Source organism: Bos indicus, chromosome 15 (assembly GCF_029378745.1).
Source record: "Bos indicus isolate NIAB-ARS_2022 breed Sahiwal x Tharparkar chromosome 15, NIAB-ARS_B.indTharparkar_mat_pri_1.0, whole genome shotgun sequence".
Classification (NCBI taxonomy): Eukaryota; Metazoa; Chordata; class Mammalia; order Artiodactyla; family Bovidae; genus Bos; species Bos indicus.
Genome location: NC_091774.1, coordinates 78,512,809 through 78,540,749, shown reverse-complemented (window position 1 = coordinate 78,540,749; position 27,941 = coordinate 78,512,809). Strand labels below are relative to the sequence as shown.

Here is a 27,941-nt window from a genome sequence, read left to right as displayed (position 1 = left end):
TGTCCTTCATCTCATTCTGCCCCTTCAGTTTGACAGAGCATCACCTAAACCCAAGGATCAAGACCAAAGCTCAGCCTCTACCTCTCTTCTAGCTTCATTGCTCTGACCCACAGCCTCTTCATGGCCTTCTTCACTTCAGCATTTCTCAGGGAGTAGATGACAGGGTTAAGCAGTGGGGTGATCACCGTGTAGAACACGGCCACTGTCTTGTCCACAGATAGGGTGGTAGAAGGTCTCAGATAGATGAAGATGCAGGGCCCAAAGAACAAGGTGACCACAGTGATGTGGGATCCACAGGTGGACAGGGCCTTGCGCCGCCCCGCGGAGCTCCGAGTCCTCAGATGGAGCAAGATGACCACATAGGAGGCTAAGAGGACCACAAAGCTGATCACAGACAGGGTCCCCCCGTTAGCAACGATCAGAAGACCAATGAGGATGGTGTCAGAGCAGGCAAGTTTGAGCAGGGGAAGCACGTCACAGAAATAGTGGTCGATCACATTGGGGCCACAGAAGGGCAAGCGGAAGATGAGAAGGATTTGGGCCAAGGAATGCACTAAGCCCCACACCCATGCTGCTCCCACCAGGAAGGCACACACCCGCCGGCTCATGATGGTGGTGTAGCTGAGGGGCTTGCAGATGGCCACGTAGCGGTCATAGGCCATCACAGTGAGCAGGAAAATCTCAGTGCCGGCAAAGAAGTGGAGAAAGGAAAGCTGTGTCATGCAGCCCCACAGAGATATGGCTTTCCTCTCAGCCAGCAGATCTGAGATGAGTCTGGGGACTGTCGTCGAGGCGTAGCAGATCTCAACAAAGGACAGGTAGCTCAGGAAGAAGTACATGGGGGAGCCAAGGCTTCTGCTGCTCATGACAGTGAGGACGATGAGGAGATTCCCCAGCACAATGGCTGTGTACAGGAGCAGAAACATCACAAAGCAGACTTTCTGCACCTCTGGATTGGAAGAAAGTCCCAGGAAAATGAATTCTGTCACATTGTGTGTTTCAGCCATGACGTAGCCACCAGGAGGCAGGAATTCAGAAGGGTGATATGAAATGATACAAAACAAAAGACTCCTTCCTTAAGGAGTGAATTATATAATAGTCCCTTGCGTACCTGAAATGCTACCATTCAGACTCTATAAACTTAGTCTTCTCAGAAATAGGAAATCCATCTCAGCAATCCATAGACCCTTACAGTCGGTGACACTCTTCTCTTAGGACATTCTGGAAATACAGCACTTTGCACATTGAATTGGAATTGTGCTATGTGACCATCTGGTCCACCAAACTGTGGACGTTTTAGAGCAGAGAGTATGTCTGGCTACCACTCCATCTCCAGTGCTAACTGAAGCACCTGCACAAAACTACACTCAGTGAACGTACTTAGGGTGGGAACAGTGCATATAGATCATCCTGCCTTCTTAGCACAGTATTTGGTACACCACAGAAGTTCAGAAAATACCGAAAGAACAAAGGTCACCAAGGACCAGGACCACATCTTTTCATCCCTGAATCCCATGTCTAGCAGAGCGCTTATTTCAGGCAAAGACCAGACCAGCGTGAGAGCACTTAGCATTCCCTTTACTTTCAAAGCGGAATTATAATCATCACACGCTTACAAAACAAAACTCACCCCACTGTTTCTGGGCCTCTGCTGTCTCACCACTGTTCCTTTTATCTGTTCCGATCCCAGAGAGCAAAATAGTGCCCTGAGACCATCCATTACCTCGTGACGGTTTCCCAGTTATTCAATCTCCGAGCATTAAGGCCAAGTTATGTGCCAGAGCTCATACATCTTAGGAGTTGCCAGATGGAGGATCTGCTCTCCCTGCAGCCTTAGGAATGCTGAGACTAAGCCAGTAAGTCGATTCCACCTGATTAAAAACAAGAGCACAGCAGACTTGCCTCTCAGATGGCCCACAGAGAAATAAGAATTCTGGCAGCTCAGCCTTGAGTTCACACTGCTGAGAGATACTGGGGGTGGAGCGGGGCGCACTGTGATCAAATGAGAGAAGACTGGTCCCCAGAGAGCCATGTCTTTCCCCTTCGTCATCAGGCACCTACCTCATGGGAAGCGGGACCTGAATACCAACCTCTCAAACTTTCTTGTAGGTAACATAACTTCAGAAATCAATAGGGAATATATTAAATTAATTTTACTCAGTGTTCACAGAGCACTTAGGCTATGGGACTCTATGCTGTTCTGAGGGCAATTAGATCCAGCTCTTGCTTATCATGAACTCAATTATGTGATTTTACATATGATGCCATCCCAAGGATGGGTTCAAGGAATTATGGACCACAAATGTCAGAAACTGAGACAGCCCTTCTCCCGGCCTTTGGTGTGGATGACGGTGAGGCTACAGAATAGTGGTTCTCAACCATGGGTGATTTTGCCCCCAAGAGGATATGTGGCAACATCTAGAAACATTTTTAAACTTTCATTTCCTAAACTTTTCATTTACCTGTGTGGGAAGACGGTGTTATTGGCACTTACTGGACAGAGGCCAGAGATGCTAACACCCTACAATGCGGAAGACAGCCCCTACCACCACAGCAAGGGTTATCTGAGCCAAAATCACAATGCAACTGCTGTTGAGATGCCTGCTCAGAAGGAAACAAAACCTTTCCAAACTGATCTTTATCAATACTAAACTGGATATTGGTTTGAAAACACTACATGTGAGTTTATTACTCTGCTTTGGCCTCATCTGTAATAAATTTTCTGTCATGAATAGTTTTACAAATGCTATAATAACACTTTGTATGATCAGCATGCTCTCTCCCAGTCCTAAACATAATTGTCATTAATTTAGCCTGACTAAAATTAAAGCTGAAACAAAATGCCATTTTCAACTAGTGATTAAGAGACTATTATGACCATATTTTTTTTTAATTATTTTACAGGTTTTAACATAAGATGTCATGTAAAAAACCCAAACAAACTTTTTGGCCAACCCAATAATTGCTTTTGAGAGTGCAAACTCTAAATTAACCATTATCATTTTTTTCATTATCCATTATATTTTTAAAAAACATTTAGGAGGAACATTAACAAATAATTACATAAAAGCTCAAAATATTTAAGAAAATCTACATTTATTCATTTATTCTGTACATCTCATCACTAAGCTTTTGTGGAAGGCTGTAAGTCAAAATCTTTTCTCTGTTGAATGATTCAGTTTAACACATCTAAGGAAGATGAGTTTTTAATATGAGTCTATGAACATGCGTTATAGGAAAATACATTTGTTAAAATGTTTGTGGTATGAGACTATTTGCTCACCTAAAGTTATACATTTTCAGGAAAGGCTGATGTTATTTTCTAACCTGGTGAAGATTAACCCACTGACTATGGCCACACTTGCCTAGTTCTAATTAAACTCCACCATTATATGAAAAGTACAGATTCTTTAAGAATTAGGGATAGTACTACACAACTTTCGCCATTTTGCAAGTTAAAATGAAGATGTGAATTGGTCAGCTTACCCTTTTTATGTTTATGCCACTACTTACTGTTCCAGGCTCCTTTGCATCTAGGGATAGATATATAAGCTAGTTCCGCTCAATAAGAACAAAATAAGAATTGTTCTGGAAAAGTCCTTGGAACTGTTTTCTGAAATGAAATGAAAACCCCTCCCTTCTTACATGTGAGCATGTAATACCGAGAGCTGCTTTAGACATCTTGCAGCCATGAGGGGCCAGCCAAGAGAACTGAAGGGGCTTGGGCATGGTGGGAATAACAAAACAACCCTGGGACCACTGACCTCCCAACTTCCTGTTGAGTAAGCAATAAATGTTACTATGGCTTAAGCCAGGGGCTGGGAAACATGTTCGGTAAAGTGCTACACAGAAAATATACAGGCTTTGCAAGCAGAGTCATGAATGTAGAGAACAAGCTTAGAGTTACCAAGAGACAATGAGGGGTGGGACAGATTGGGAGATTGGGATTGACGTATACACACTGCTCTACACAAAATAATAACTTGTGAGAACCTACTGTTTAGCGTAGAGAACCCTACTCACTGATCTGCGATGACCTAAATGAGAAGGAAATCTAAAAAAGCGGGCATATATGTATACATAGCACTGATTTGCTTTGCTGCACAGCAGAAACTGACAACATCATAAAGCAGTTTACTCCAATAAAAATTAATTTGTAAATAAATATAAAAATTTCATACATAAAAAAAGAAAATATATGGGCTTTGCAGACCACACAGTCTCTGTCGTAACTATGCAACCATGCCACTCCAACAAAAGCTGCCATAGATAAAAAGAGTAAAATAATGGGGCATGACTGTAATCCAATAAAACTTATTTGTGGGCAATAAAGCTGAAATTTCATCCAACTTTTATGTGTCACAAAATATTATTTTACTTTAATTTTTTCAACCATATGAAAATGTAAAAGCCTTTCGTGGCTCACAGGTCATACAAAAACAGGCAACATTTTGGCTTAAGCCATGCATGACTGAGTGACTAACACACACACACACACACACAAGCACATAACTCAGTGCACAGACAACTGTCTAGAAAGGAAAGGGTCTTGTAAAATTATTTGGATGAAGACATGAATGGCTGTTTGTTTATGGCTGAGTCTTTGCGGTTCCCCTGAAACTATCACAACACCGTTCATCTGCTATACTCCTACACAAAATTAGAAGTTTGAAAACAAAAAGATATGCCTGGTTGCATGCCTGCTCAGTTGCCGTCAGGTCCGACTCTGCAACCCCATGAACTGTAGCCTGCCAGGTTTCTCTGTGCATGGGATCATCCAGGCAAGAAACTGGAGCAGGTTGACATTTCCTCCTCAAGGGGATCTTCCCGACCCAGGGATCATACCCTCCTCTTCTGTGTCTCCTTCCTTGGCACGCAGATTCTTTACCACTGAGCCACCTGGGAAGCCCATGTGAATGATTAATCATAGCTCTATTATATTTCACCTTCCACAGACCTTTCCATTCTAACAATGTCCTACTTCCATGAAACAAAGCTCCTACTGTGGAATTTGAGGCATTGGATTCAGGTCAATGAAGGGGGAAAACTAAAATTAAGTTGTTGTTTTTTTTTTTTTAAGAAATAGACAACTTTAATAGGGTTGATATTTGAGAAGATGCATTCCTAAAAAATTGCCTTCATATTTTTTTCCATTTAAAAAACATCGGAGAGAAAAACCTTCTCCTATGATAGAATTATATATACAGTTGTCAAGAGCTGATAAGATGATTCCTGCTAAGTGAACTTTGACAAACTTAATTGATCAAGTTTATACATACTGGTTTGAAAAGCCATCTATAACAGTATCTGAAAGGATGAGAGAGAGGTGCTGAGTGCAGCTGTCACAGAGATGGGAGATATTTAAATATTTTCACTTACTAGAAAAGATGAAATAGTTATGTTCTTAGCAATGGTTTTTCAGTTTTTAACATTATTAAAATTTTTATTTTGTACTGGGGTAGAGTTGATTAACAAACAATGTTGGAATAGTTTCAGGTGAACAGTGAAGGGACTCAGCCATAGGTATACATGTTTCCATCCTTCCCCAAACGCCCCTTCCATCCAGGCTGCCACATAACATTGAGCAGAGTTGCATGTGATCTACAGTAAGCCATTGTTGATTATCCATTTTAAATATAGCAGTGGGTACATGCCCATCCCAAACTCCCTGGGCACGCTAAGTCATTTCAGTCGAGTCCGACCCTTTGGGACGCTATGGACCACAGCCCACCAGGCTCCTCTATCCATTGGATTCTCCAGGCAAGAATACTGCAGTGGGTTGCCATTTCCTTCTCCCCCACACTCCCTAACTAGACCTAAAATGAAGTATTGATAGAAAAGCCTTCCAGGGATTCCCACAAGAGCACATTGATAGAGGGAAAGAATAAAACATAAACTTATTTCTCCCAGTACCACAATCTTTCCACACATTGCAGCATGCTAAGAAGTATCGTTTACTGAGAAGTAAAGTAAATGAACCCAGGGTTCGCAGGTAGAAGGTGACAGAGTGGGAATTCCAACCCAGGTGATCCCTCCCTAATGTCTATGCCCTGTATACTGAAGAACATGAAGAAAAACAACAATGCAGCTCAATTGTCAACTTTCTCCAAAATACAGAGGGCTATGAAAAGCATCTGATTTATTTTATGGAATATAAAGCCCTCACCTAAAATACAACCAAAAAACATAAATAGGTGAACATTTGCTCTGTTCTTCATAGTTCACTAAAATCAAACTTCTATTTAGTCACCATATGCATGCTCAGTTTTTTAAGGTTTTCATTGTTATTCCACCCCTGAGTTAACTTTCTTGCCCCACAGCCTCTTCAAGGCAATTTTCACCTCTGCATTTCTGAGTGTGTAGATGATGGGGTTCAGCATGGGGGTGACCACCGTGTAGAACACGGCCACCAGCTTGTCCTCAGTGAAGGTGGAGGGGGGCCGCATGTAGAGGAAGATGGCGGGTCCAAAGAACAGGACGACCACCGTGACGTGAGAGGCACAGGTGGAGAGGGCTTTGCGTCTCCCCTCAGCTGAATGGTTCCTCAAGTTGACCAGGATGACAATGTATGAGGACACCAAGAGGAGGAAGGAGAAGACAGAGATTAATCCACTGTTGGTCAACACAATGACACCCTCCACGAATGTGTCAGTGCAGGCAAGCTTGAACAAGGGATGGAGGTCACAGAAGTAGTGGTCAATCACGTTGGGACCGCAGAAGGGCAACTGGACAGTGACAAGGATCTGCACCATGGAGTGAATTATGCCCCCCAGCCAGGAAGCGGCTGCCAGGCGGTGGCACACAGGCCGGCTCATGATGATTGTGTAGTGAAGGGGCTTGCAGATGGCCACGTAGCGGTCATAGGCCATCACCGTGAGCAGGAAGATCTCAGCAACTCCAAACAAGTGAAAGAAGAATATCTGAGCCACACAGCCCTCCAGGGAGATGGTCTTAATCCTGGAAACTAAGTCTGTGATGAATTTAGGGACAACAGTGGAGGAGTAACTGATCTCCACCAGCGACAGGTGGCTAAGGAAGAAGTACATGGGGGAACGCAGGCTCTTACTGACTCTGACCGTCAGAACAATGAGGCCATTGCCCACCACCGTGGCCAAGTACATGGGCAGAAACACCGCAAAGCACGCTCTCTGCACCTCTGGGTCCTGGAAAAGACCGCTGATAATTAACTCAGTCACATTATTGGTCCTCGCCATGGAATCCTTTCAGGCGCGATGGATAAGAGCTACTGAGAGCCCTGTAATAAAACAAACACTGATCATAATTAATTCACTCCATATACGGCATGTTGGGCAGTGCAAACAACATTATAATACACTATGATATCATTCATTTAGCCAGTATGAACGTATTAAGGATTAACAGTTTATATATCAGAAAATTAAGGCTCAGAGAATTGGCTTTTTACCCAAGATCGCACAAAAAGTAGTGAATTCTGGGACTCAGAACCAGACTTTCTGACTTTAGCCACAATTCGTTTTAGTCCATTAAAAGATATTCTGAATTTAGGGAATCATTTAAGTTCAGAGCTTATAGTTTTATTATCCTTTTGCATTTTTTAGTGTTCTTTACTTCATTGCATTTTGAACGCTGTCTCCTATTGGGGAATTTTCATGAGACATTTCTTTTCTTAACTTCCTTTTTCCCTTATCTCTGCCTCAGGGAATCATCTTCCCACTGATATTTCTACCTTTTTCCAAAAGGTCTTCTGTCCTGATTTCTTCACTCCTTTCTGCTAGGCCTCAGTCTCTTCAGGTCAGATTCCTTCTCCAGTTTTGCATCTTCAATAACTATGTTCCTATGACAAATGCTCAAACACATTGGAGATAATTCAATCCACAGCTTGTCACCATCATTACACTTTCACTTTCAAAACCTGTGACCCTCTGCTCAAACTGCTGACAGATCATGAGCTCACAGAGCTGGTCCTTAGACAGCAAGGGTGGCCAGCCTGCTTATTCTTTTTCCAGGTTAGTAGAGAATTTCTCTATGAGTTATATCCCTGGAACATACTTACTGACACCCCTTATACATCTATACAGCCCCAAACTAGAGGGAAGAAATACAGATCATGATACCACTTCAAGCTAACAATGCCATGTAATTCAAAAAAATATCTTCCAGATTAAGCTAACCAACTAGGACTTTTTTCACCACATAAAGTCCATGAGACATAAGAATGAAATAGTATTAATGTTTTGAATTTCTAAGTTTTATCCTATTATCTTTCCCCTTATCTCCAGGAGTTGGTGATGGACAGGGAGGCCTGGCATACTGCAGTCCATGGGGTTGCAAAGAGTCTGACATGACTGAGCAACTGAACTGAATTGAGCTATCTCTGATTTTATACTAAAACTTTCAAAAACTATAGCTTTGGACATGATACAAATGAGCTTATTTACAAAACAGAAAAAGAAATAAAAATAGGGGGAAAAAAGAAAAGAAAAAAATAAAAGATGGAAAGGCTTCAACCCCAGGGATGCAAGCGATCATGGAAACATTTCCATTCACCATGATTCCAAACTTTTCCCATACAGAACTTTGTTTCTTCGGCTGCCATGTTAAGTTTGAACAGCTTTTCCATTTCTTGAGGTCTGTTCATTTAGATAGTAATTCAATACTGTTGTAGACATCTACTCTAGCATTGGGGATGTGGGGAATATTATTTTTGAAAAGGGTTTAGGAATATATGGTTCACTTTAAAAGAGCAGAAATTCTGTCTTATCAATTTATTTACACTAAGGGAAAGCATGTTGGTTGCTTACATATCTTGGTCTTGTTAGGATCTTTGCTTTATATTTGTTCACTTTTACAATTTTGACTTGAAGTGTCACGAAAGAACTATTATCTTATGCCCTCCAAATCTTAATCAGCCTTTGAAATGTACACCTCTCAGAGCTGTTAGTAAACACAGATTTTTGCTTGTTTGCAAAAACAAGAAAGAAATATACTTTTGAAGAACTGAAAAAGAAAACCTCAACAGCAAGGAGCAGAAGTAACAACAAAAGAGCAAAACCCAAAGGCCAGTGATCTGGACTGATGGAGACAATCAGGTAAGGACGTAAGTCAAGGTTAAGACTGCAGTGATCTGGACTGATGGAGACAATCAGGTACGGACGTAAGTCAAGGTTAAGACTTCAGTGACCTGGACTGATGGAGACAATCAGGTACGGACGTAAGTCAAGGTTAAGACTGTATGAAGTTACTGAACTTGAAAAATTATAGAAGCTAGTGTTCTGGAGCAAGGAAAAGACTAGAGAAAGAGGTCATGACTTCTGAGAGAGTCAAAGAAATGACTGAGGTGACTCTGAGACACACTAAAAATAAATGCTCATAAAGCATATATACTCTTCTGGGGCTTCCCTGGTGGCTCAGATGGTAAAGCATCTGTCTGCAATGCAGGAAACCCAGGTTTGATCCCTGGGTCAGGAAGACCCCCTAGAGAACAGAATGGCAACCCACTCCAGTATTCTTGTCTGGAGAGTTCCATGGACAGAGGACCCTGGCAGACTATAGTCCATGGGGTCACAATGACTCAGACACGACTGAGCAACTTCACAACAACAATAAAATAAGTGCCCATAAAACACAAATACTATTTTTAACAAAAGTAAAAGATTGGTACTTGGAGAGTTGGCATGGGTGAAAATATAAACAAGTTTCATTTTAAGTTGTAGACATGGAGAGCAGAACAACCATTCTGAGAACAAATAGTATGTGTCAAATGTACACCCCTTTCTTCCTACAATTAATATTCCATGAAGACATGAGTTAAGTGTACAAGTGTTGGAAGCTGTGCTGTGTTGGATCCAGTTCAGACCAGCTCAGGAGAATCTGTCACAGGCATCTCTTTCAACTCCACACATCACATTGGTAGCTTGAAATTAGCCATGGTGGGAGCACGTTGGAAATCAGGAAATGATACAAATCAGTGTTCTTTACTTAGGAGAGCCAGTTATTAACTATTTACCAGCACACCACCAATAGGAGGCTGGAGGAGAGCCTTTCCGCTACATTCCTGATGTTTGCTTCACACAGAGGAAGTTACAGCCACTAAACTCCTGGCACCACGCTGCCTCCGCGGAGGTGGAGTAAATTGGGAAGCGGAGATTAGGCATGCCCTCTCCTCCTTTTCTTGGAGTGAGATGCTGCAGAGAGAACACTTTCTACACTGCCCTGGGGCAAGTTCTGTTTCAGTGAGGCAGAGACAGACAGCTTCTTAGGGTAGGTCCCATCTGTGTCTGTTTCAGTCACTCAGTCATGTCTGACTCTGCAAGCCTGTGGACTGTAGCCCACCAGGCTCCTCTGTCCATGGAATTCCCCTAGAGTAGGAAATGGCAAACTACTCCAGCATTCTTGCCTGGAGAATTCCATGGACAGAGAACGGTGCCCTTTTGATATAAGTCCCAAGTATATTTACTTGCCATGAATGGATGTGAAGCTTTACCTGAGACTAGGGTTCAGAAAAGCCACTTGTAGCAGATTATACACCACAATCTTCATTATCATCTTTTCCTGTTATATCTTTGATCCTAAACAAAGATAATGTTTCTTCCCTTCAAAATGCCTTATTCCTTTAATTTAGAAATTAATTCACCATTCACATAGAAAGAGATATGTTAAGTTTCTTCAAACCCCCAAATGATATCTTTTCTCACAAATGGTTTATTAAAAAAAAATATTCTATACCGACATAAATATCCACCATATCTGCCGTGGGATTATCTGTCTGCCTGAATGGGAATCAGAACAATATAATTTCTTGGAAGTAAAATAAAAATAATAGGAAATTCTCTTTGCAGAAGCAAAGGAGTTTTGCCATTCAACAAAGAAGAAAGCTACCTACTAGAGAGCTAAAATTCCAGGAAGGTGGATGCTGCAGAGAAGTTGTGTTGATGGTCATGCCAAACAAAAGCAGTATTGTTAAGCACATCACAGTGTGGTGGGATTTCCAATAGAGGCACCAGGGACCCAAAATCATTAAATATACCTGGCACAATCTCCCACCTTGGAAAATCAAGCAGCTCAATGGTTGAAAGAGAAGACTGTGATTCTCAAGAATCACCATTACTACATTTACACTCACAAACCCAAGAAAATGATTTGGACAGAGATTAGGGTTGAATCAAAGAAGGAAATGGCAACTCACTCCAGTATTCTTGCCTGGAAAATTCCATGGACAAAGGAGCCTTGTGGGGCTACAACCCATGGGGTCACAAAGAGTCTGACACAACTGAGTGACTGAGCCCACGAGGTTGAATCTAATAAGACTAAACTACAGAGTAACAGGAGACCTAAAGCAAGGGTGACCTGGAAGATACCCGGAGGCATCATCAGCCTCCAAGATGCCAGGCTTGTCGCTGTGGTGTCCTGTGTGATCCATGCCTCCCTTTCATCCCCGCACCCAGTCAGTTACCACATCCCATTCATTCTGTCTCTGATCACCTCTCCTCCTACCTCTTCCCGTTCATTTTGTCTTTGATCACCTCTCCTGCCACCGCATCCCGTTCATTCTGTCTTTGATCCTCTCCTGCGGGCCATTCTTTTTTCCATTCTTCCTGCTACCACCGTCTATACTGCTGTCAGCTGATACCAAGATTACCGGAGCTTCTCAGCCTCCAGATGGTCCCACTCCATCCATCCTGCAGACTACAGCCAGAAAAGTGTTCCTTAGACCCTTCTTTCCTCAGATCCTCCACTGGCTTTGAATGAGTTGGGGAAAACCTAAGCTCTCCTGCTCACTTTTAAAGACTTGAACAGATTGAGCCACTTCAACTATCACCCTCCTACCCACTAAACTTCGACTCACCTCTATTCAACTCAGGGTCCTCTCCTCCTCACACAAGCCCACCCTGATAATCCCCACCACAGAGCCCTCCTTCACCAGAAATGACCTCTCCTTATCCCTTCCAATTCGACCCACCTTCCAACCCAGTCCTGTTTGTTCAATGATGCTTGCCTTTAAGACTCCTCCAACCATGTGTCTTCTCTTCTTTAGGCACTGTAAATCCTTTGGTGATTATCCTTAAATGTAAATCTTGTTACGCTACATCTCTATCTAAAATCTAGCAACAGCCCCCCATTGCCCATGGCACAAAATATAATATTCTCACTATGAATTCCAGGTCCTTCTTGAACTGACCATTGCCTGTGTTTGCATCCTTGTTTTTTCATTACCCAATGGAATATTATATGGTATTTCTTAACACAAAGTTTCTTTCCTCTGTCTTTATGCTTAGCATCCCTACTTTAGAGATAAAGAACCTCACTACTACAGGAGTAATAGTCTTTTCTTTGGTCTCTCATAGTATTTTATCATACCTCTTCTAAATCATTTCATAATTATAGCTTCTGAGTCTATACAAACTATCATATATTATGATGACATTCAAAATTTTCTGCTTAATATTCTTCTTCAGTCTTTATTATTAATTGCATTTTTTGGTTAATAATTATAGCTAGCATTGCAATAGTACTTGCTATTTACATACACTAATTCATTTAATTCTCACAACAGGCCTGTAATGTGGATATTACTATAATCACTGCTTTTTTTATACAGATGAGGAAATAGAAGCACAGGTAAGATGTTGGGGGCCAGCGTGAGGTACTCCACCCGTGGCAAAGGTCATGAGGAAGGGGGCTTGACATACACAAAGGTGGAATCAAGCCTCAGGAGTCCCCCTGGAAATCCTCGAGCATCTACCCCCATAACCAGAGCCTGCCTACTTTACTACTTTGTGCTCTCACCTACACCTCTGACTTTACGGGGAGCTGTCCCCCACCACCTCTTTTGGAGAAGGAGTTAACTTAGACCTCCAGTTAATAATAATTCCTGGGCATGATAGGAGTGTTTCAACCTACAGACTCCTCTGAAGGTTCTCTAGCCTGCCTGACAGGCTTGTCCAGCCACATGTGATTGTTCACAGCCTCCCAGCCATGAGAGGCACAAGATGCTTTAAACCTTCTAAAAACAGGTTCCTTAGAAAAGTTAGGAAACTATTAGTATAAGTATAGTGGGCTGATTAGAAATTGTATTGGTGAAGGGTTTTTCATTTGTTGAGCCAATGTTTGTTGCTACGTCTCCACATCCCCTGCACTTACACACATTAATGAATATATAGAAGAAATAAGTATTAACCTTTGATATAAATCACGTTAGACCTTAGGCTAAGTAAATTCTTTCCTTAACTAAAACCCACTACACCCTCACCCTATAGGAATGTAACTTTATTTGAGTGGTGTCTGTTTTGAGAATAATCACCCCTGGAGAAATAAGTGTCCTGGTTGACTGACTGCTGTCACAAGGAGAGGGTCATAAATTGTCAGCAGGCCCCCAGCCAGAAGACGATGTAACACCCCTAAGACCTCTGTATACATTTGTATGAAGCACCTGACTTTGATAAAAGTCAGGACTGCTGGCCCCACGTGACTTTTGCATAACATCTCAGTGTATAAAAGTAGACCATGGAAAATAAAGAATTGGGATCAGTTTCTCGAAATACTGGTCTCCCCATGTTGCTCTCTCTCTCACTCTGGCTGAGTCTCCATTGGAGCGCGGAACCCACCAAACTTACTAATTTTGCCTGGGCTTCTAAGATCTGACCGGGGAGGCCTCAGTGTCTCCTCTCCTTTGGGAGAACGGAAGGACGCCTGCAGCCTACATAAGTGGTGCAAACTTCTTGTCTTGAAGTTTTCTTGGTCTCCCGCGTAAACCAAGCTACTCAGCCTCTTTTCTCCACTGAATTTTCCTACTGAGCTATCCTCATTCTATTACTCTTTACATCTTTAATTAATAACTAATTGAAGCTATTGTATCCTGATCCTCGCCGACGCCGTCCCTGCTTCAAATACCCTGGATCAGCCAGGGCTGGACCCTGGCAGTAAGGGAATTAACTGGCCATTCCCACCATCTCTCTCACTTAAGTGAGAAGACATACCTCCTTGTTCCCTGCAAAGCTGCCTCCCCAAGAAACATGGAAAGAAGACGTGACCAGCATGTAAAAGCCTAAATCAGCATTTGAGCATGTACATCAGGTAACCTGCTGGACTGGGGACCAGAGCCAGTGATAGATAGAAGGCAGACAATAAAAGAGAGCTTCATGTGCCACTGGGACTGGTCTCGGAATGAAGTCCCTCCACCTCAATGACATGGTTCTCACTTGATAATACCAAATATTACCTCACAGAATCACAAAATTGTAAAAGACTTACAAATCACCAAATCTTACATTACGTATATTTTACAAAAATGAATAAATCGATTCCTTGCCCTGTCCCCTCCCTCCAAAAAAATCTTCAAAATCGACCACCTAATTAACAAAGGAGGGACTTCCCTGGTTGTCCAGTGGTTAAGACTTCCCAGGAAGGGGGCCATGGGTTTGATCCCTGGTCAGGGAAGTTCCCACATGCTTGTGGCATAACAAAAAAAAATAAATAAATAGCATGATCTTCCCTGGTGGCTCGGACAGTAAAGCGTCTGGCCTATAATGCGGGCAGACCCGGGTTCAATCCCTGGGTCAGGAAGATCCCCTAGAGAAGGAAATGGCAACCCACTCCAGTACTCTTGCCTGGAAAATCCCATGGATGGAGGAGCCTGGCCGGCTACAGCCCATGCGGTCACAGAGTCGGTTTAACAAATGAGGGAGTTCCCTGGTTGCCCAGTGGTTAAGACTTCCCATGCAGGGGGACATGGGTTTGATCCCTGGTCAGGGAAATTCCCACATACCTGTGACATAACCAAAAAGAAATAAACAGTATGCAATTTGTAAATTAACAAATGAGCGTTTGTGGCTGAAAGAGAACTGACTTGCCCAATATTATACATATGGCTAGTCAGAAACTCTACAACTTACTTCCAGTCACATCACCTACCCTTAAGTCAGAGAATCTGGTATGGTCCGTTCTGCCTTAGGGCAGGCAACTGCTCAGATGGATCCCAAATGCATTCAAGTGCCTCCAATTCAGCATGAAGCTAGCTTCTGCTGGAATCGATCATTACTTCAGGAAATGATCTGGTTTGGAGAAACTGGGAGGGGATGAAGCATTAAATCTCTCTGGGAATCCTAACAAGCAAGATGCTTTGGCTAATATTAACACACTCAGATGATTTTCCCCTGAGGGCCCCCAGTGAGCCAAGTTCAGGTCACACTCAGCTACGCCACTCTAAGAGTCGTGCTAAAAAGATTTAGAGACCTTTCATTCTAACCTCCTTTGTTTATAGATAGAGTGACAGAGGAGGAGCCATGTTAATTGGATCCTAAGGCACACACCAGTTAGTTGCCAGGTTACTAACTTAGAAATGAGTGCTCTTTCAATAACACTAAGCTGCCTTCTGATGGGACTGTGTGGTGGTTGCTACTGGACTCAAGATCAGATCTTGTCCCCAAGAGAAAAATCAGCAATATTCCTAGGACTTTTAGAAAACAAAGGTCATGGCTAAGATGAATCAGCAAAAACAAAAAGGAAAATACAGAGGATTTGGATACAGATTAATATCTGGATTTATAAAATATAGAAGAAATACACATAAGTCCAGGAAGCAGCAACCCAGAGATTTTTAAGATCCTGCCTTTCCTGTAGACAAACCTATCCACCCACTGAAAGTCCAAGGGTTGTGATTAAATGCTTAGATCCATGAACTATTTGAAATAATGTCAGCCACACATATAATCAAGGGAACAATTTCCCCATGGAATTTCCTTTCTCTAGGGTGAACTTTACCAAGTAAACTATGACTTGGGGAAAGATTCAAAATCACTTTCAATTAGCTTAGTGAGATTTCTATAAGGTTTTTGTACTCAAGAATGAGACAGTAAGAGAGGAAACTTGAAAGTAAGATGAAGGAAAATTTTTTCCAGACTGTACTACTGAGAATTAACAGGAGAAAAAACAGAAAAGAAAAAGGACCGCAGGGAGCCAGGACCCCTGGGCACTAGCTGGGTCAGGAGTCGATTAACTAACTTAGGCCACGTCATCTCACCGTTTCACCTGTCACTCTCCCGGGTTTCCTCTTCTGTATAACGTGACAGGATTGCACTAGGTTAACTCCAATGTACCTCCTGATTCTAACATTCATGGATTCAAGTCACTTAGTTCCCCCCATGCGTCAGTCTCTTCATCAATGTCTGGAATGCAGCACATGCTCATTAAGTTTTGTTGAATAAGTTATTAAATGTATCTGAAAATTCTGAAGTGAGTGAATAATTAGTAAATTATGCCACAATTGGACTCTGTGACATAATCAAGCTATCAAAATCATGTTTATAAAAAGTGTTTAATTACATGGGTAATAGATTCCCAGGTGGTTCAGTGGTAAAGAATCTGCGAGATGTAGGTTCAATCCCTGGGTGGGGAAGGTCCCCTGAAGGAGGAAATGGCAACCATTCCAGTATTCTTGCCTAGAAAATCCCATGGACAGAGGAGCCTGGTGGGCTACAGTACATGGGGCCACAGAGTCTGACACGACAGAGTGACTGAGCATACAATAGACTCTAATAGACTGCCTGAGACCATAAGCCAATCCTTACATCCATCCTCTTCCCTTTTGGAACAGGGCAAAACCCTGATATTTAGCAGAACATAATTCTACACAGAAGAAAATATTTTAGTTTCCAATCTCCCCTGCAAATAAGGGTAATCATGTGACTAACGTCCATCATATAATGTGAAAGTAAAAGTGCTATGTGGCACTTTTGAAAAATCTGAAAAGAAAGGAATTCATTTGCCCCTTCCCCGTACTCCTTTCCTGCTTCCTGGGAAGACAGATGAAATGTGAGAGCTGTGTTGTCCAGCATGGTACCCACTAGCCCCACAAAACGTTTTACCTTTAACTTATTAAAAATAAATACATTTTAAAATTCCATTCCTTGGTCTGGATAGCCACATCTCAGTTGTCACTATCACACAGGACAACACCGACAGAGCACGTCTCTAGCACAGCATAAAATTCCACTGGGCAGCACTGGAGCACAGCACTGGCAGCCCTTAGAGGTGATGAGGCTAAAGCTGCAGGATTGAGGTGGCAGAGTCTAGATTTCTGATAATATTGGTAGACCTCAATAATCACGCTGGCTTGTCTGCCTCTGTACTTCCATCTTATAAGCGGCTCTGTTTCCTGTTATATGCAGTTCAAGCTATACCCAAAAGGATACAAATAATAAGTGGGAAGAGAATACAAAATTGTATACACAGAGTAGTCTTCTGCCCTCTACAAATTTTCTTCTGTACTATTGTATTTATTGCCTACAGCTACAGCTAAGTCGCTTCAGTCGTGTCCGACACTGCGTGACCCCACAGACGGCAGCCCACCAGGCTCCTCTGTCCACAGGATTCTCTAGGCAAGCATACTGGAGTGGGTTGTCATTTCCTTCTCCAATTTATTGCCTAGAAAACACATTTTCTTGAGGTTTTATGTTGTAACAGAACTGACAATTAAGAACCTAACCAGGAGGTCTCCAATGCTGTGTTATATCATTACACTTCTGTGAAGTAAGAAGGCATTTTAAACATTTTACAATCTCAGCCTCTTAAAAAAAAATAAAATGTTTTCATTGATTCCTGTGTTTTTTCCAGTGAGACCAGGAAAAAAGTGATCAATTATCCCTCAATAGACCAACTAACTCTCAATCCTCAATAGATGAGATAATCCCTGAGAATTTTGACAGTTTAGTAGAAGTAGATATTATCTGTTCTTGCAATATCCAGTGACTCAAGTTCATTGCTAATGTCCTTTCTGTAGATCTCAGGAGAAAAGGAAACACCCACATGAGTAAGCAACTCCTGTCACAGCCTGCAGACTAACATCCTAGCTGCATCAAGGACTGAGAGAAAGGGAGGGCAGCTCCCCTGAGTTTAGGTCTGGACCAAATGCTTTTAGTTCAGTTCAGCCACTCCGTCGTGTCCAACTCCTTGCTACCATCCTCCTCATCTTCACGCTGAGTGGACTGAGGAAGAGGAGGAAGAAGAGGGGTTGGTCTTGCTGTCTCGGGCAGAGGTGGAAGGGGAGGCAGAAGAGGCAGATGCATTTGATGTAACTGTATGGAAATACATCATAACTTCTGTCTGACTTTTTGCTTTTTGTTTCTGTAAAATTGTTTCTACAAAGTACTAATCCTTCTTCTACTATTTAGTTTCTGTGCCTGTTTCATAGAAGGGTCCATGTTTTAAAAGAAGTCAAAATCAGCCCTTTCTAATTGGAACCCTTGTGCAAGCTGTCTAATGTCAACATCTCCTGGTGCTACTTTGATGTCTTCTTCATTTCCAGGCGCTAATTTGGAAGCACTTACCTCCATCAAGGTGCCTTCTGCTAATGCCACTAGCGTGCAGTCTATTAGCTCTTGAATTTCTTCAAGATCCATATCTTGAAACACTTCACTCCCTACCTTTTTTGTTTTCCATATCCACAATCTCTTTCATGATTTTCTTGATTGGTTCTGTCATAAATCCTGTGAAGTCATGCACAGCATCTGGAAAGTTTTCTGTAGCAGGAATTTATTGTTTCAGGCTTGATGTTTCACAGATTTTTCAATAATGGCATCTTCACTGGTGTGATTATTCCAGACTTTCATGGTGCTTTCTCTATCAGGTTCTCTCCCATAGTGTTGACAATCCTTTCCATAGAGCAACACAGATAATGGACCTCAAAGGTCCTTCAGTTCAGTTCAATTCAGTTCAGTTGCTCAGTCGTGTCCGACTCTTTGCGACCCCATGAATTGCAGCACGCCAGGCCTCCCTGTCCATCACCAACTCCCGGAGTTCACTCAGACTCACGTCCATCGAGTCAGTGATGCCATCCAGCCATCTCATCCCCTGTCATCCCCTTCTCCTCCTGCCCTCAATCTTTCCCAGCATCATAGTCTTTTCCAATGAGTCAGCTCTTCGCATCAAGTGGCCAAAGTATAGGAGTTTCAGCTTCAATATCAGTCCTTCCAATGAATACCCAGGACTGATGATCTTCTTTAGGATGGACTGGTTGGATCTCCTTGCAGTCCAAGGGACTCTCAAGAGTCTTCTCCAACACCACAGTTCAAAAGCATTAATTCTTTGGCACTCAGCATTCTTTATAGTCCAACTCTCACATCCATACCTGACCACTGGAAAAACCATAGCCTTGACTAGACAGACCTTTGTTGGCAAAGTAATGTCTCTGCTTTTTAATATGCTGTCTAAATTGGTCATAACTTTCCTTCCAAGGAGTAATCAAGGGCATTGTCCAAAACCAAAAGAGATTTAAAAGACAGTCCCTTACTGGCAAGGTACTTCCTGACTTCAAAGTGTCAATGGAACCAATAGCTGCAATGATAGCTTTATGGATTTTCTTTCCTTTTTACAATCATCCTTATACTAGAATCATTTATATTAAAGTGGCAGGCGACCCTTGCTGCATATCTCAATCTATGGAACATATCAAGCAATTCAACTTTTCTGTAACGTCATGACTTTGCTTCTTAAAAGTACTTCTAGAACCACTAGTGGCACTGCATAAGGTCCCCTAGTGTTATCCAATGTTTATGATATTGCACTAAATATGGTGAAAACTACACAAGAACCTCAAGAGATCACTTTTTACTGAGAAAAACAATTTACTGCAGAGGTGACTGCTTATGGGTAATTGATTAGCATGAAGATGCATTTTAAGTGTATCTTTGCAACACTTGAGCTCACTGTCATAGCAACAGGAGGTGGCAATGGAATTATTACAGTCATACTGTATATACTACCATTAGTTTTATGAAGTTTGACTTGATATTACATCTTCACATTTGTTTACATTTCTACTGCAAATAGCACCATGCTTTACACTTACATGGTCTGTAAGTGTGTGTGTACCTAAGTTTTGATAAATTTTAAGGCAGCAGCATTTCAGGTGGGTTTTTGAGGGTGGATAGGATGTTAACAGGTAGAGAAATCTGAATGACTGTTCAATGAAGTAAGCAGACAAGTCCCTTCCAATTACTGTATTAAGTTTCAATTTATATTAATATAAATTATATATATATATAGTAATTTATATATGTATAATTTATAATTTATATATATAATATATATATATATAATTTATATATATATATAATTTATATAGTCTTATATAGTTAGATCCTCCTATATTAAGTATATTATAAATGCTATATCACCTTCTCATATTTATCACTTTATCATTGTGTAATGTCTTTTCTTGTCTATTATAGATTTTTTTAAAGCATATTTCGTCTGAAATGCATATTGCTATCCCAGCTTTCTTTCCATTTCTGTTTTCATGATATATTCCTTCCATCCCCACACTTTCAGTCTGTTTGTATCTTTATCTCTGAAGTCTCCTGGAGGCAGCACTTAGATAAGCCTTGTTTATTTATCCAAATAACCTCCCTAAGTCTTTGGTTAGAGCATTTAGCCCAGTAAAATTTTAAGTAATTGTTGATAGGTATGGACTAGTGATTTTGCCGTTTATTTTCTGATTGTCTTTGTAGTTCTACTCTGTTGTTCTTTTAGACTCTTCCCTTGTGGTTTGATGATTTTCTTTAATGCTGTTTGTGCTTCTTTCTCTCTAATTTTTGTGTATATATTGTAGGTTTTTGATTTGTGGTAATCATGGAATTCATATACGTTGACCTGTATCTACTTGTTTTAAACTGATTGTCATTTAAATGCAAACACATTCTAAAATCTCTGTATTTTTCACTCCTCCCCACATTTTTTGATGTTATATTCTACATCTTCATGCATATCCCTTAACTCTTTATTGTAGTGATACCTGATTTTACATTGTTTGTCTTTTAAATTTCATGCTAGTTTACTTAAGTAGCTGATCCACAGCCTTTATTATATATTTGCCTTTACCAGTGGAATTTTCCCCTTCCTATAATTTCTTAGTTCTGTAGCCTTTTATCTTTCCCTTAAGTAGACCCTTTAATACTTCTTATAAGGTCAGGTTAGTATTGATGAAATCTTTTAGTTTTTGCTAGTCTGAGAAGTTATTTATTTCTCCTTCAATTTTGAAAAATAATCTTGCTGGTAGAGTATCCTAGGTTGTAGGCTTTTTCCTTTCAGTACTTTGATGGAGGTCTCCACCTAGAGCTAGTTTTGCTCCCTTCTGAGAGTGTACAGAGACAACAGCAGAGGCCCTCTCTGCCCTGGAGCTAGTCTCACTCTCCCAAGTGTGTGCACCAAAGCATGCACTGGCAATGGCTCCTTCTGCCCCAATCAGAAACAGGGGCTGGATTCATTCTGGTTTTTTCCCTCAAATATGTGCTCCCTGTTAGTAGTGGCAGCCTCTGGCTTACTGGTAAACAGCCCCAGAGCATTAGGGGCCCAGCGCAGACAGGCAAGAAGAGTGGCATGCTTGAGGGGTGCTGGAGGAACAGCTAGATCCCCAGACAGTTTTCAATCTGCTGTCTTTGTGCTGTAACTTGGAGTAAGCAAGGCTGTGGGTATGCTTTTAAGAGCAGAGTCTTGGATTCTTAAATCCTTCTGGTAAGCCCCATTGGTTTTCAAGCCAGCTAAGAGGGCTCCTCTTCCTGGTATCAGACTTCAGGCCTGGGGTGTTTAATATGTAGTTTCAACCCCTCAATACCCTGAGTCTATAATATCCTCTCCTTTTCTGTGTTCCCCACTGGGGATGTGAGTCCTAAACAGATCACATCTCCTCCCTTTCCATCAGAATCCATGGGGGTCTCTCTTTACAGCTTTGGTTGTAGAAGAATAATTCTGCTAGTACCTGTATCAACTTCAGTGAGAGTCTGAACTGTGGTGTTGGAGAAGACTCTTGAGAGTCCCTTGGACTGTAAGGAGATCCAACCAGTCCATCCTAAAGGAAATCAGTCTGAATATTCATTGGAAGGACTGATGCTTAAGCTGAAACCCCAATATGTTGGCCACCTGATGTGAAGAACTTACTCATTGGAAAAGACCCTGATGCTGGGAGGGATTGAGGGCGGGAGGAGAAGGGGATGACAGAGGATGAGATGGCTGGATGGCATCACCGACTCGATGGACATGAGTTTGAGTAAACTCTGGGAGTTGGTGATGGACAGGGAAGCCTGGCGTGCTGCAGTCCATGGGGTCGCAAAGAGTCAGACACAAATGAGTGATGAACTGAGCCACCAGCGAATCCCAGACTTTGGACTAGGAGAAACCTATTATAAAATTTGTTGCCCCATTGGGTGATATAGGGGCAGAAAGGACAGTGTTGCTATCTTCATGATAATCGTCTCTGTATTGACTTTGAATGCTTTGGTTTTCACCTACAAATTTCCATTATCTCACTGTCTTTTGCTCCTTTTCTCTTTGTGGCTTACAAAATAGGATTCTCACCTCCCCATATACCCTTCAGAGTCTTCTGAAGAAATTTCACTTGACACTCAGGACTCCTTATTTTTGCTTCTCCTCCTAATTATCTGCTTCTACACTTGGACACTAGGTGACCTAGTTCCTTGCAAAAGCTCCAGTTCAATACATTCACAACTCTCTACCCGGGTACCTTCACTTTTTCAATTGTATATCCCCAGTGGCAACAGAAGTGCAAACGACTTCTCCACCCAGAATCCCAACTAGTGCCTTGACAAATCCTCCTCTGAAGTCCAACCTTACAACACCTAAAGCATCACCAAGATTGTGCACTGACTGTTTAGCAGACTCTTTTCATCCATCTGGATTTATCCAAGTTGACTGAGACCAGTGTGTATCAACATAGGCCCTTGTATGGTTAAGCTCCAGGGTGCTTGACACTAGGAGTCATATGACATCAACTCACGCCACAAAGCTTCCTTCCTTTAGCATTGGAGACAGGCCCAGATGACCGAGGCAGGATACATTATTGTTATATAATCCTAAGGAATGTAGTGAGAGAGTCATTTCGTAGGCAGGTTGATAGGGAGTCTAGGGGTCCTCAAGGAGAGAGGGGTCTGGAATTCTCAAGGAGGAAGAAAGGACAAACTTTTTTTCTTTCTCCACATTCCTTAGGATTATATAACAATAATGTATCCTGCCTAAGGACAGTCTCTGGATCAAACCTTCTGGCTAATTCTGTTATCTTAAAATGTAAATTATGGGAGGTCCTTACAACCTCCAGACATTCTTTGGAGTATATAACTTCATTGTTAACACTAGCAAGCGGGTACTCTTTCTGCCCCCTTCTGATGCCTATGTCAGAAGCTTTCTCTATCTCCTTTATACTTTAATAAAACTTTATTACACAAAAGCTCTGAGCGATCAAGCCTCGTCTCTGGCCCCGGATTGAATTCTTCTCCTCCAGGGGCCAAGAATCCCGGTGTCTTCGCGTGATTCAACAACAACCTTTCAGTATTTGGCAACATTGTAAGTGTTCAGAAAATGTTGAAAGAATAAAGGTCCCCAGGGACGAAGACCACATATTCTTCATCCCTGAATTCCAATACTTGGCACAGTGCTTGCTTCTGGCAAAGACCAGACCAATGTGAGAGCACTTTGTAAAATGCCATAGGCAACTCACTTTGCTTTCAAAGTGCAGTTGTAATCAACACATGCTCACAAAACAAAACTCACCCCAATGTTTCTGTGGCTCTGTTGTCTCACCACAATTCTTTTTTCTGTTACGACCACAGAAGGCAGATGATGCCCTGAAACTACCCCACAGAGCATGCAGGTTTCCCAGTTATTCAATCCGAAAGCACTAAGACCAAAATCTCAACCAGAGCTCATACATCTCAGGAGTTGCCACATGGAAAATATGATCCCCTTCCAGCCTTAGGCTTGCAAATGTTGAGACTAAGCCAGTGCATCTACTCCACCTGATTAAAAACAAGAGCAGAGTAGACTTGCCTCTCTATGTTCCATAAATAAGAAGTCTAGCAGCTCAGCCTTGAGTTCACTCTGCCGAGAGATACCAGGGGGAAGGCATGATGATCAAGTGAGAGAAGATTGGTCCCCAGAGACCCATGCCTGGCCCCTTCCTAATCAGGCACCTATCTCATGGGAAGCAGGACCTGGATACGAACATCTCAAACTTCCTTGTAGGTAACATAACTTCAGAAATCAATAGGAAATGTTAAATTAATTTCAGCCAGTGTTCACAGGGCACTTAGGCTATGGACCTCTATGCTGTTCAGAAGTCAATTAGACACACCTCCTGCTTATCGTGAACTCAATCACGTGACTTTACATGAAATGATACCATTTCAAGGATGGGCCCCAGGAAGATGGGCCACAAGGGTCAGAATACTGAAATAGCACTTCCTGGCCATTGATGAGGATAAGGTATAGTGGTTTTGAATCATGGGTAGTTTTTGTCCCCCAATATCTGGAGACATTTTTTATCATCCCAATCTGGGTGGAGAGGACATGCTGCTAGCAACTCGTGAGAAGAGGCCAGAGATTCTGAGCAGTATCTTACAATGCACAGGACAGCCCCCCACAGCAAAGGTTACCTGAGTCCAGAGCAACAATACTACTGCTATTGAGATACCCTGCTCAAGAGGAAACAAAATTTGTCCAAAGCAGTATTTATTCAAGCTGGATTTTGGTTACATGTGATTATATTAATCTGTCTTGACCACACCCGAATATGTATTAAAATTTTTGTAGTGAAAGCTTTCACCAGTGCCACAATGGCACTTTGAAAGCTCAGTGTGCTCTAGACCAGTGCTATTCAGGATGTCATTAATTCAACGCTGATTAAAGTTCTAACGAGATGCCAAGTTTTAACTAATGATTAAGGAGAAAATATTATACATTTTAACATCATTTTAAAGACTTTAATGCAAGTGCTTTTGAGAGTGAAAACCCTGAATTAACCATTACCCTTTATGTTGCAAAAGAGTGTGTAAAATAGCTAGGGAAAGCTGCTCTGTGGTGGTCGTTCAGCCCAGCGATGCTCTGTGATGACCTAGACGAATGGGATGGGGGCAGGGGGTGGGCGGGAAGCCTAAGAGAAAGGGGATATATATATATACACTTATGGCTGATTTGCATTATTGTATGGCAGAAACCCGGAGAAGGCAGTGGCAACCCACTTCAGTACTCTTGCCTGGAAAATCCCTATGGACGGAGGAGCCTGGTGGGCTGCAGGCCATGGGGTCGCTAGAGTCAGACACGACTGAACGACTTCACTTTCACTTTTCACTTTCATGCCTTGGAGAAGGAAATGGCAACCCACTCCAGTGTTCCTGCCTGGAGAATCCCAGGAACGGGGAAGTCTGGTGGGCTGCTGTCTATGAGGTCCCACAGAGTTGGACACAACTGAAGCGACTTAGCAGCAGCAGCAGCAGCAGCAGCATGGCAGAAACCAATGCAACATTGTAAAGCAATTCAGTTCAGTTCAGTTCAGTCACTCAGTTGTCTCTGACTCTTTGCGACCCCATGAATCGCAGCACACCAGGCTTCTCTGTCCATCACCAACTTCCAGAGTTCACTCAGACTCATGTCCATCGAGTCAGTGATGCCATCCAGCCATCTCATCCTTTGTCATCCTCTTCTCCTCCTGCCCCCAATCCCTCCCAGCATCAGAGTCTTTTCCAATGAGTCAACTCTTCCCATGAGGTGGCCAAAGTACTGGAGTTTCAGCTTTAGCATCAGTCCTTCCAAAGAAATCCCAGGGCTGATCTCCTTCAGAATGGACTGGTTGGATCTCCTTGCAGTCCAAGGGACTCTCAAGAGTCTTCTCCAACACCACAGTTCAAAAGCATCAATTCTTCAGCACTCAGCCTTCTTCACAGTCCAACTCTCACATCCAAACATGACCACAGGAAAAACCATAGCCTTGACTAGACGGACCTTTGTTAGCAAAGTAATGTCTTGCTTTTGAATATGCTATCTAGATTGGTCATAACCTTCCTTCCAAGGAGTAAGCGTCTTTTAATTTCATGGCTGCAGTCACCATCTGCAGTGATTTTGGAGCCCAGAAAAATAAAGTCTGACACTGTTTCCACTGTTTCCCCATCTATTTCCCATGAAGTGATGGGACCAGATGCCATGATCTTTGTTTTCTGGATGTTGAGCTTTAAGCCAACTTTTTCACTTTCCTCAAGAGGCTTTTGAGTTCCTCTTCACTTTCTGCCATAAGGGTGGTGTCATCTGCATATCTGAGCTTATTGATATTTCTCCAAGCAATCTTGATTCCAGCTTGTGCTTCTTCCAGTCCAGTGATTCTCATGATGTACTCTGCATATAAGTTAAATAAGCAGGGTGAACAATATACAGCCTTGACGTACTCCTTTTCCTATTTGGAACCAGTCTGTTGTTCCATGTCCAGTTCTAACTGTTGCTTCCTCATCTGCATACAGATTTCTCAAGAGGCAGGTCAGGTGGTCTGGTATTCCCATCTCTGTCAGAATTTTCCACAGTTTATTGTGATCCACACAGTCAAAGGTTTTGGCATAGTCAATAAAGCAGAAATAGATGGTTTTCTGGAACTCTCTTGCTTTTTCTATGATCCTGTGGATGTTAGCTATTTGATCTCTGGTTCCTCTGCCTTTTCTAAAACCAGCTTGAACATCATGAAGTTCAAGGTTCACGTATTTCTGAAGCCTGGCTTGGAGAATTTTGAGCATTACTTTACTAGCATGTGAGATGAGTGCAATTGTACGGTAGTTTGAGCAATCTTTGGCATTGCCTTTCTTTGGGATTGGAATGAAAACTGACCTTTTCCAGTCCTGTGGCCACTGCTGAGGTTTCCAAATTTTCTGGCATATTGAGTGCAGCACTTTCACAGCATCATCTTTCAGGATTTGGAATAGCTCAACTGGAATTCCATCACCTCCACTAGCTTTGCTAGTGATGCTTTCTAAGGCCCACTTGACTTCACATTCCAGGATGTCTGGCTCTAGATGAGTGATCACACCATCGTGATTATCTGGGTCATGAAGATCTTTTTTGTACAGTTCTTCTGTGTATTCTTGCCACCTCTTCTTAATATCTTCTGCTTCTGTTAGGTCCATACCATTTCTGTCCTTTATCGAGCCCATCTTTGCATGAAATGTTCCCTTGGTATCTCTAATTTTCTTGAAGAGATCTCTAGTCTTTCCCATTCTGTTGTTTTCCTCTATTTCTTTGCATTGATCGCTGAGGAAGGCTTTCTTAGCTTTCCTTGCTATTCTTTGGAACTCTACATTCAGATGCTTATATCTTTCCTTTTCTCCTTTGCTTTTCGCTTCTCTTCTTTTCACAGCTATTTGTAAGGCCTCCCCAGACAGCCATCTTGCTTTTTTGCATTTCTTTTCCATGGGGATGGTCTTGATCCCTGTCTCCTGTACAATGTCACAAACCTCAGTCCATAGTTCATCAGGCACTCTATCTATCAGATCTAGGCCCTTAAATCTATTTCTCACTTCCACTGTATAATCATAAGGGATTTGATTAAGGTCATACCTGAATGGTCTATTGGTTTTCCCTATTTTCTTCAATTTCAGTCTGAATTTGGCAATAAGGAGTTCATGATCTGAGCCATAGTCAGCTCCTGGTCCTGTTTTTGTTGACTGTACAGAGCTTCTCCATCTTTGGCTGCAAAGAATATAATCAATCTGATTTTGGTGTTGATCATCTGATGATGTCCATGTGTATTGTTGGAAGAGGGTGTTTGCTATGACCAGTGCATTTTCTTGGCAAAGCTGAAAAAAAAAAAAACACTTGGAGAAGGAAATAGCAACCCATTCCAGTATTCTTGCCTGGAGAATCCCATGGTCAGAGGACAGTCCATGAGGTCACAGAGAATCGGACACAACTGAGTGACTTTCATTTCATTTCACACACACACACACACACAAAAAAAAAACATTAAAAAAAGATAAGCAAATAATTACATAAAAGTTTCCAATATTTAAGTAATATTAAGTATTGACAAATTTAGCAGTTTATAATGGATTTGTGTGTATTATTTGCAGTAAATAGCAAAGTAGGCTAATATCTACATGTTTTTTTCTTAATTTTCTTAATTTCTTAATTTGAGCTTTTTC

The 27,941-nt window shown here is 42.0% G+C and overlaps 3 protein-coding genes across 4 annotated transcripts in view; all 3 read right to left on the bottom strand.

The window, feature by feature from the left end:
* Positions 1-27,941, bottom strand: part of LOC109569227 (olfactory receptor 4C12-like) — a 177,282-nt gene that overhangs the window by 108,782 nt on the left and 40,559 nt on the right. The gene's annotated exons all lie outside the window — the stretch shown is intronic.
* LOC109569950 (olfactory receptor 4X2-like) lies at positions 73-4,930 on the bottom strand. Its single transcript, XM_019975759.2, has one exon. The coding sequence runs from the start codon at positions 1,005-1,007 to the stop codon at positions 78-80; it is 930 nt and encodes a 309-aa protein (XP_019831318.2). The 5' UTR covers positions 1,008-4,930; the 3' UTR covers positions 73-77.
* Positions 5,931-27,941, bottom strand: part of LOC109569951 (olfactory receptor 4B1-like) — a 62,562-nt gene continuing 40,551 nt past the window's right edge. The window contains exon 2 of the mRNA XM_070804259.1: positions 5,931-15,046. Within this exon, the coding sequence (XP_070660360.1) occupies positions 6,285-7,214 (930 nt within the window). The 5' untranslated portion in view covers positions 7,215-15,046 and the 3' untranslated portion in view covers positions 5,931-6,284. The remainder of the gene's footprint in view (positions 15,047-27,941) is intronic.

Coding starts and splice junctions, on each gene's coding strand:
- LOC109569950 (XM_019975759.2), bottom strand. CDS start 1,007: ATGGCTGAAACACACAATGTGACAGAATTCATTTTCCTGGGACTTTCT.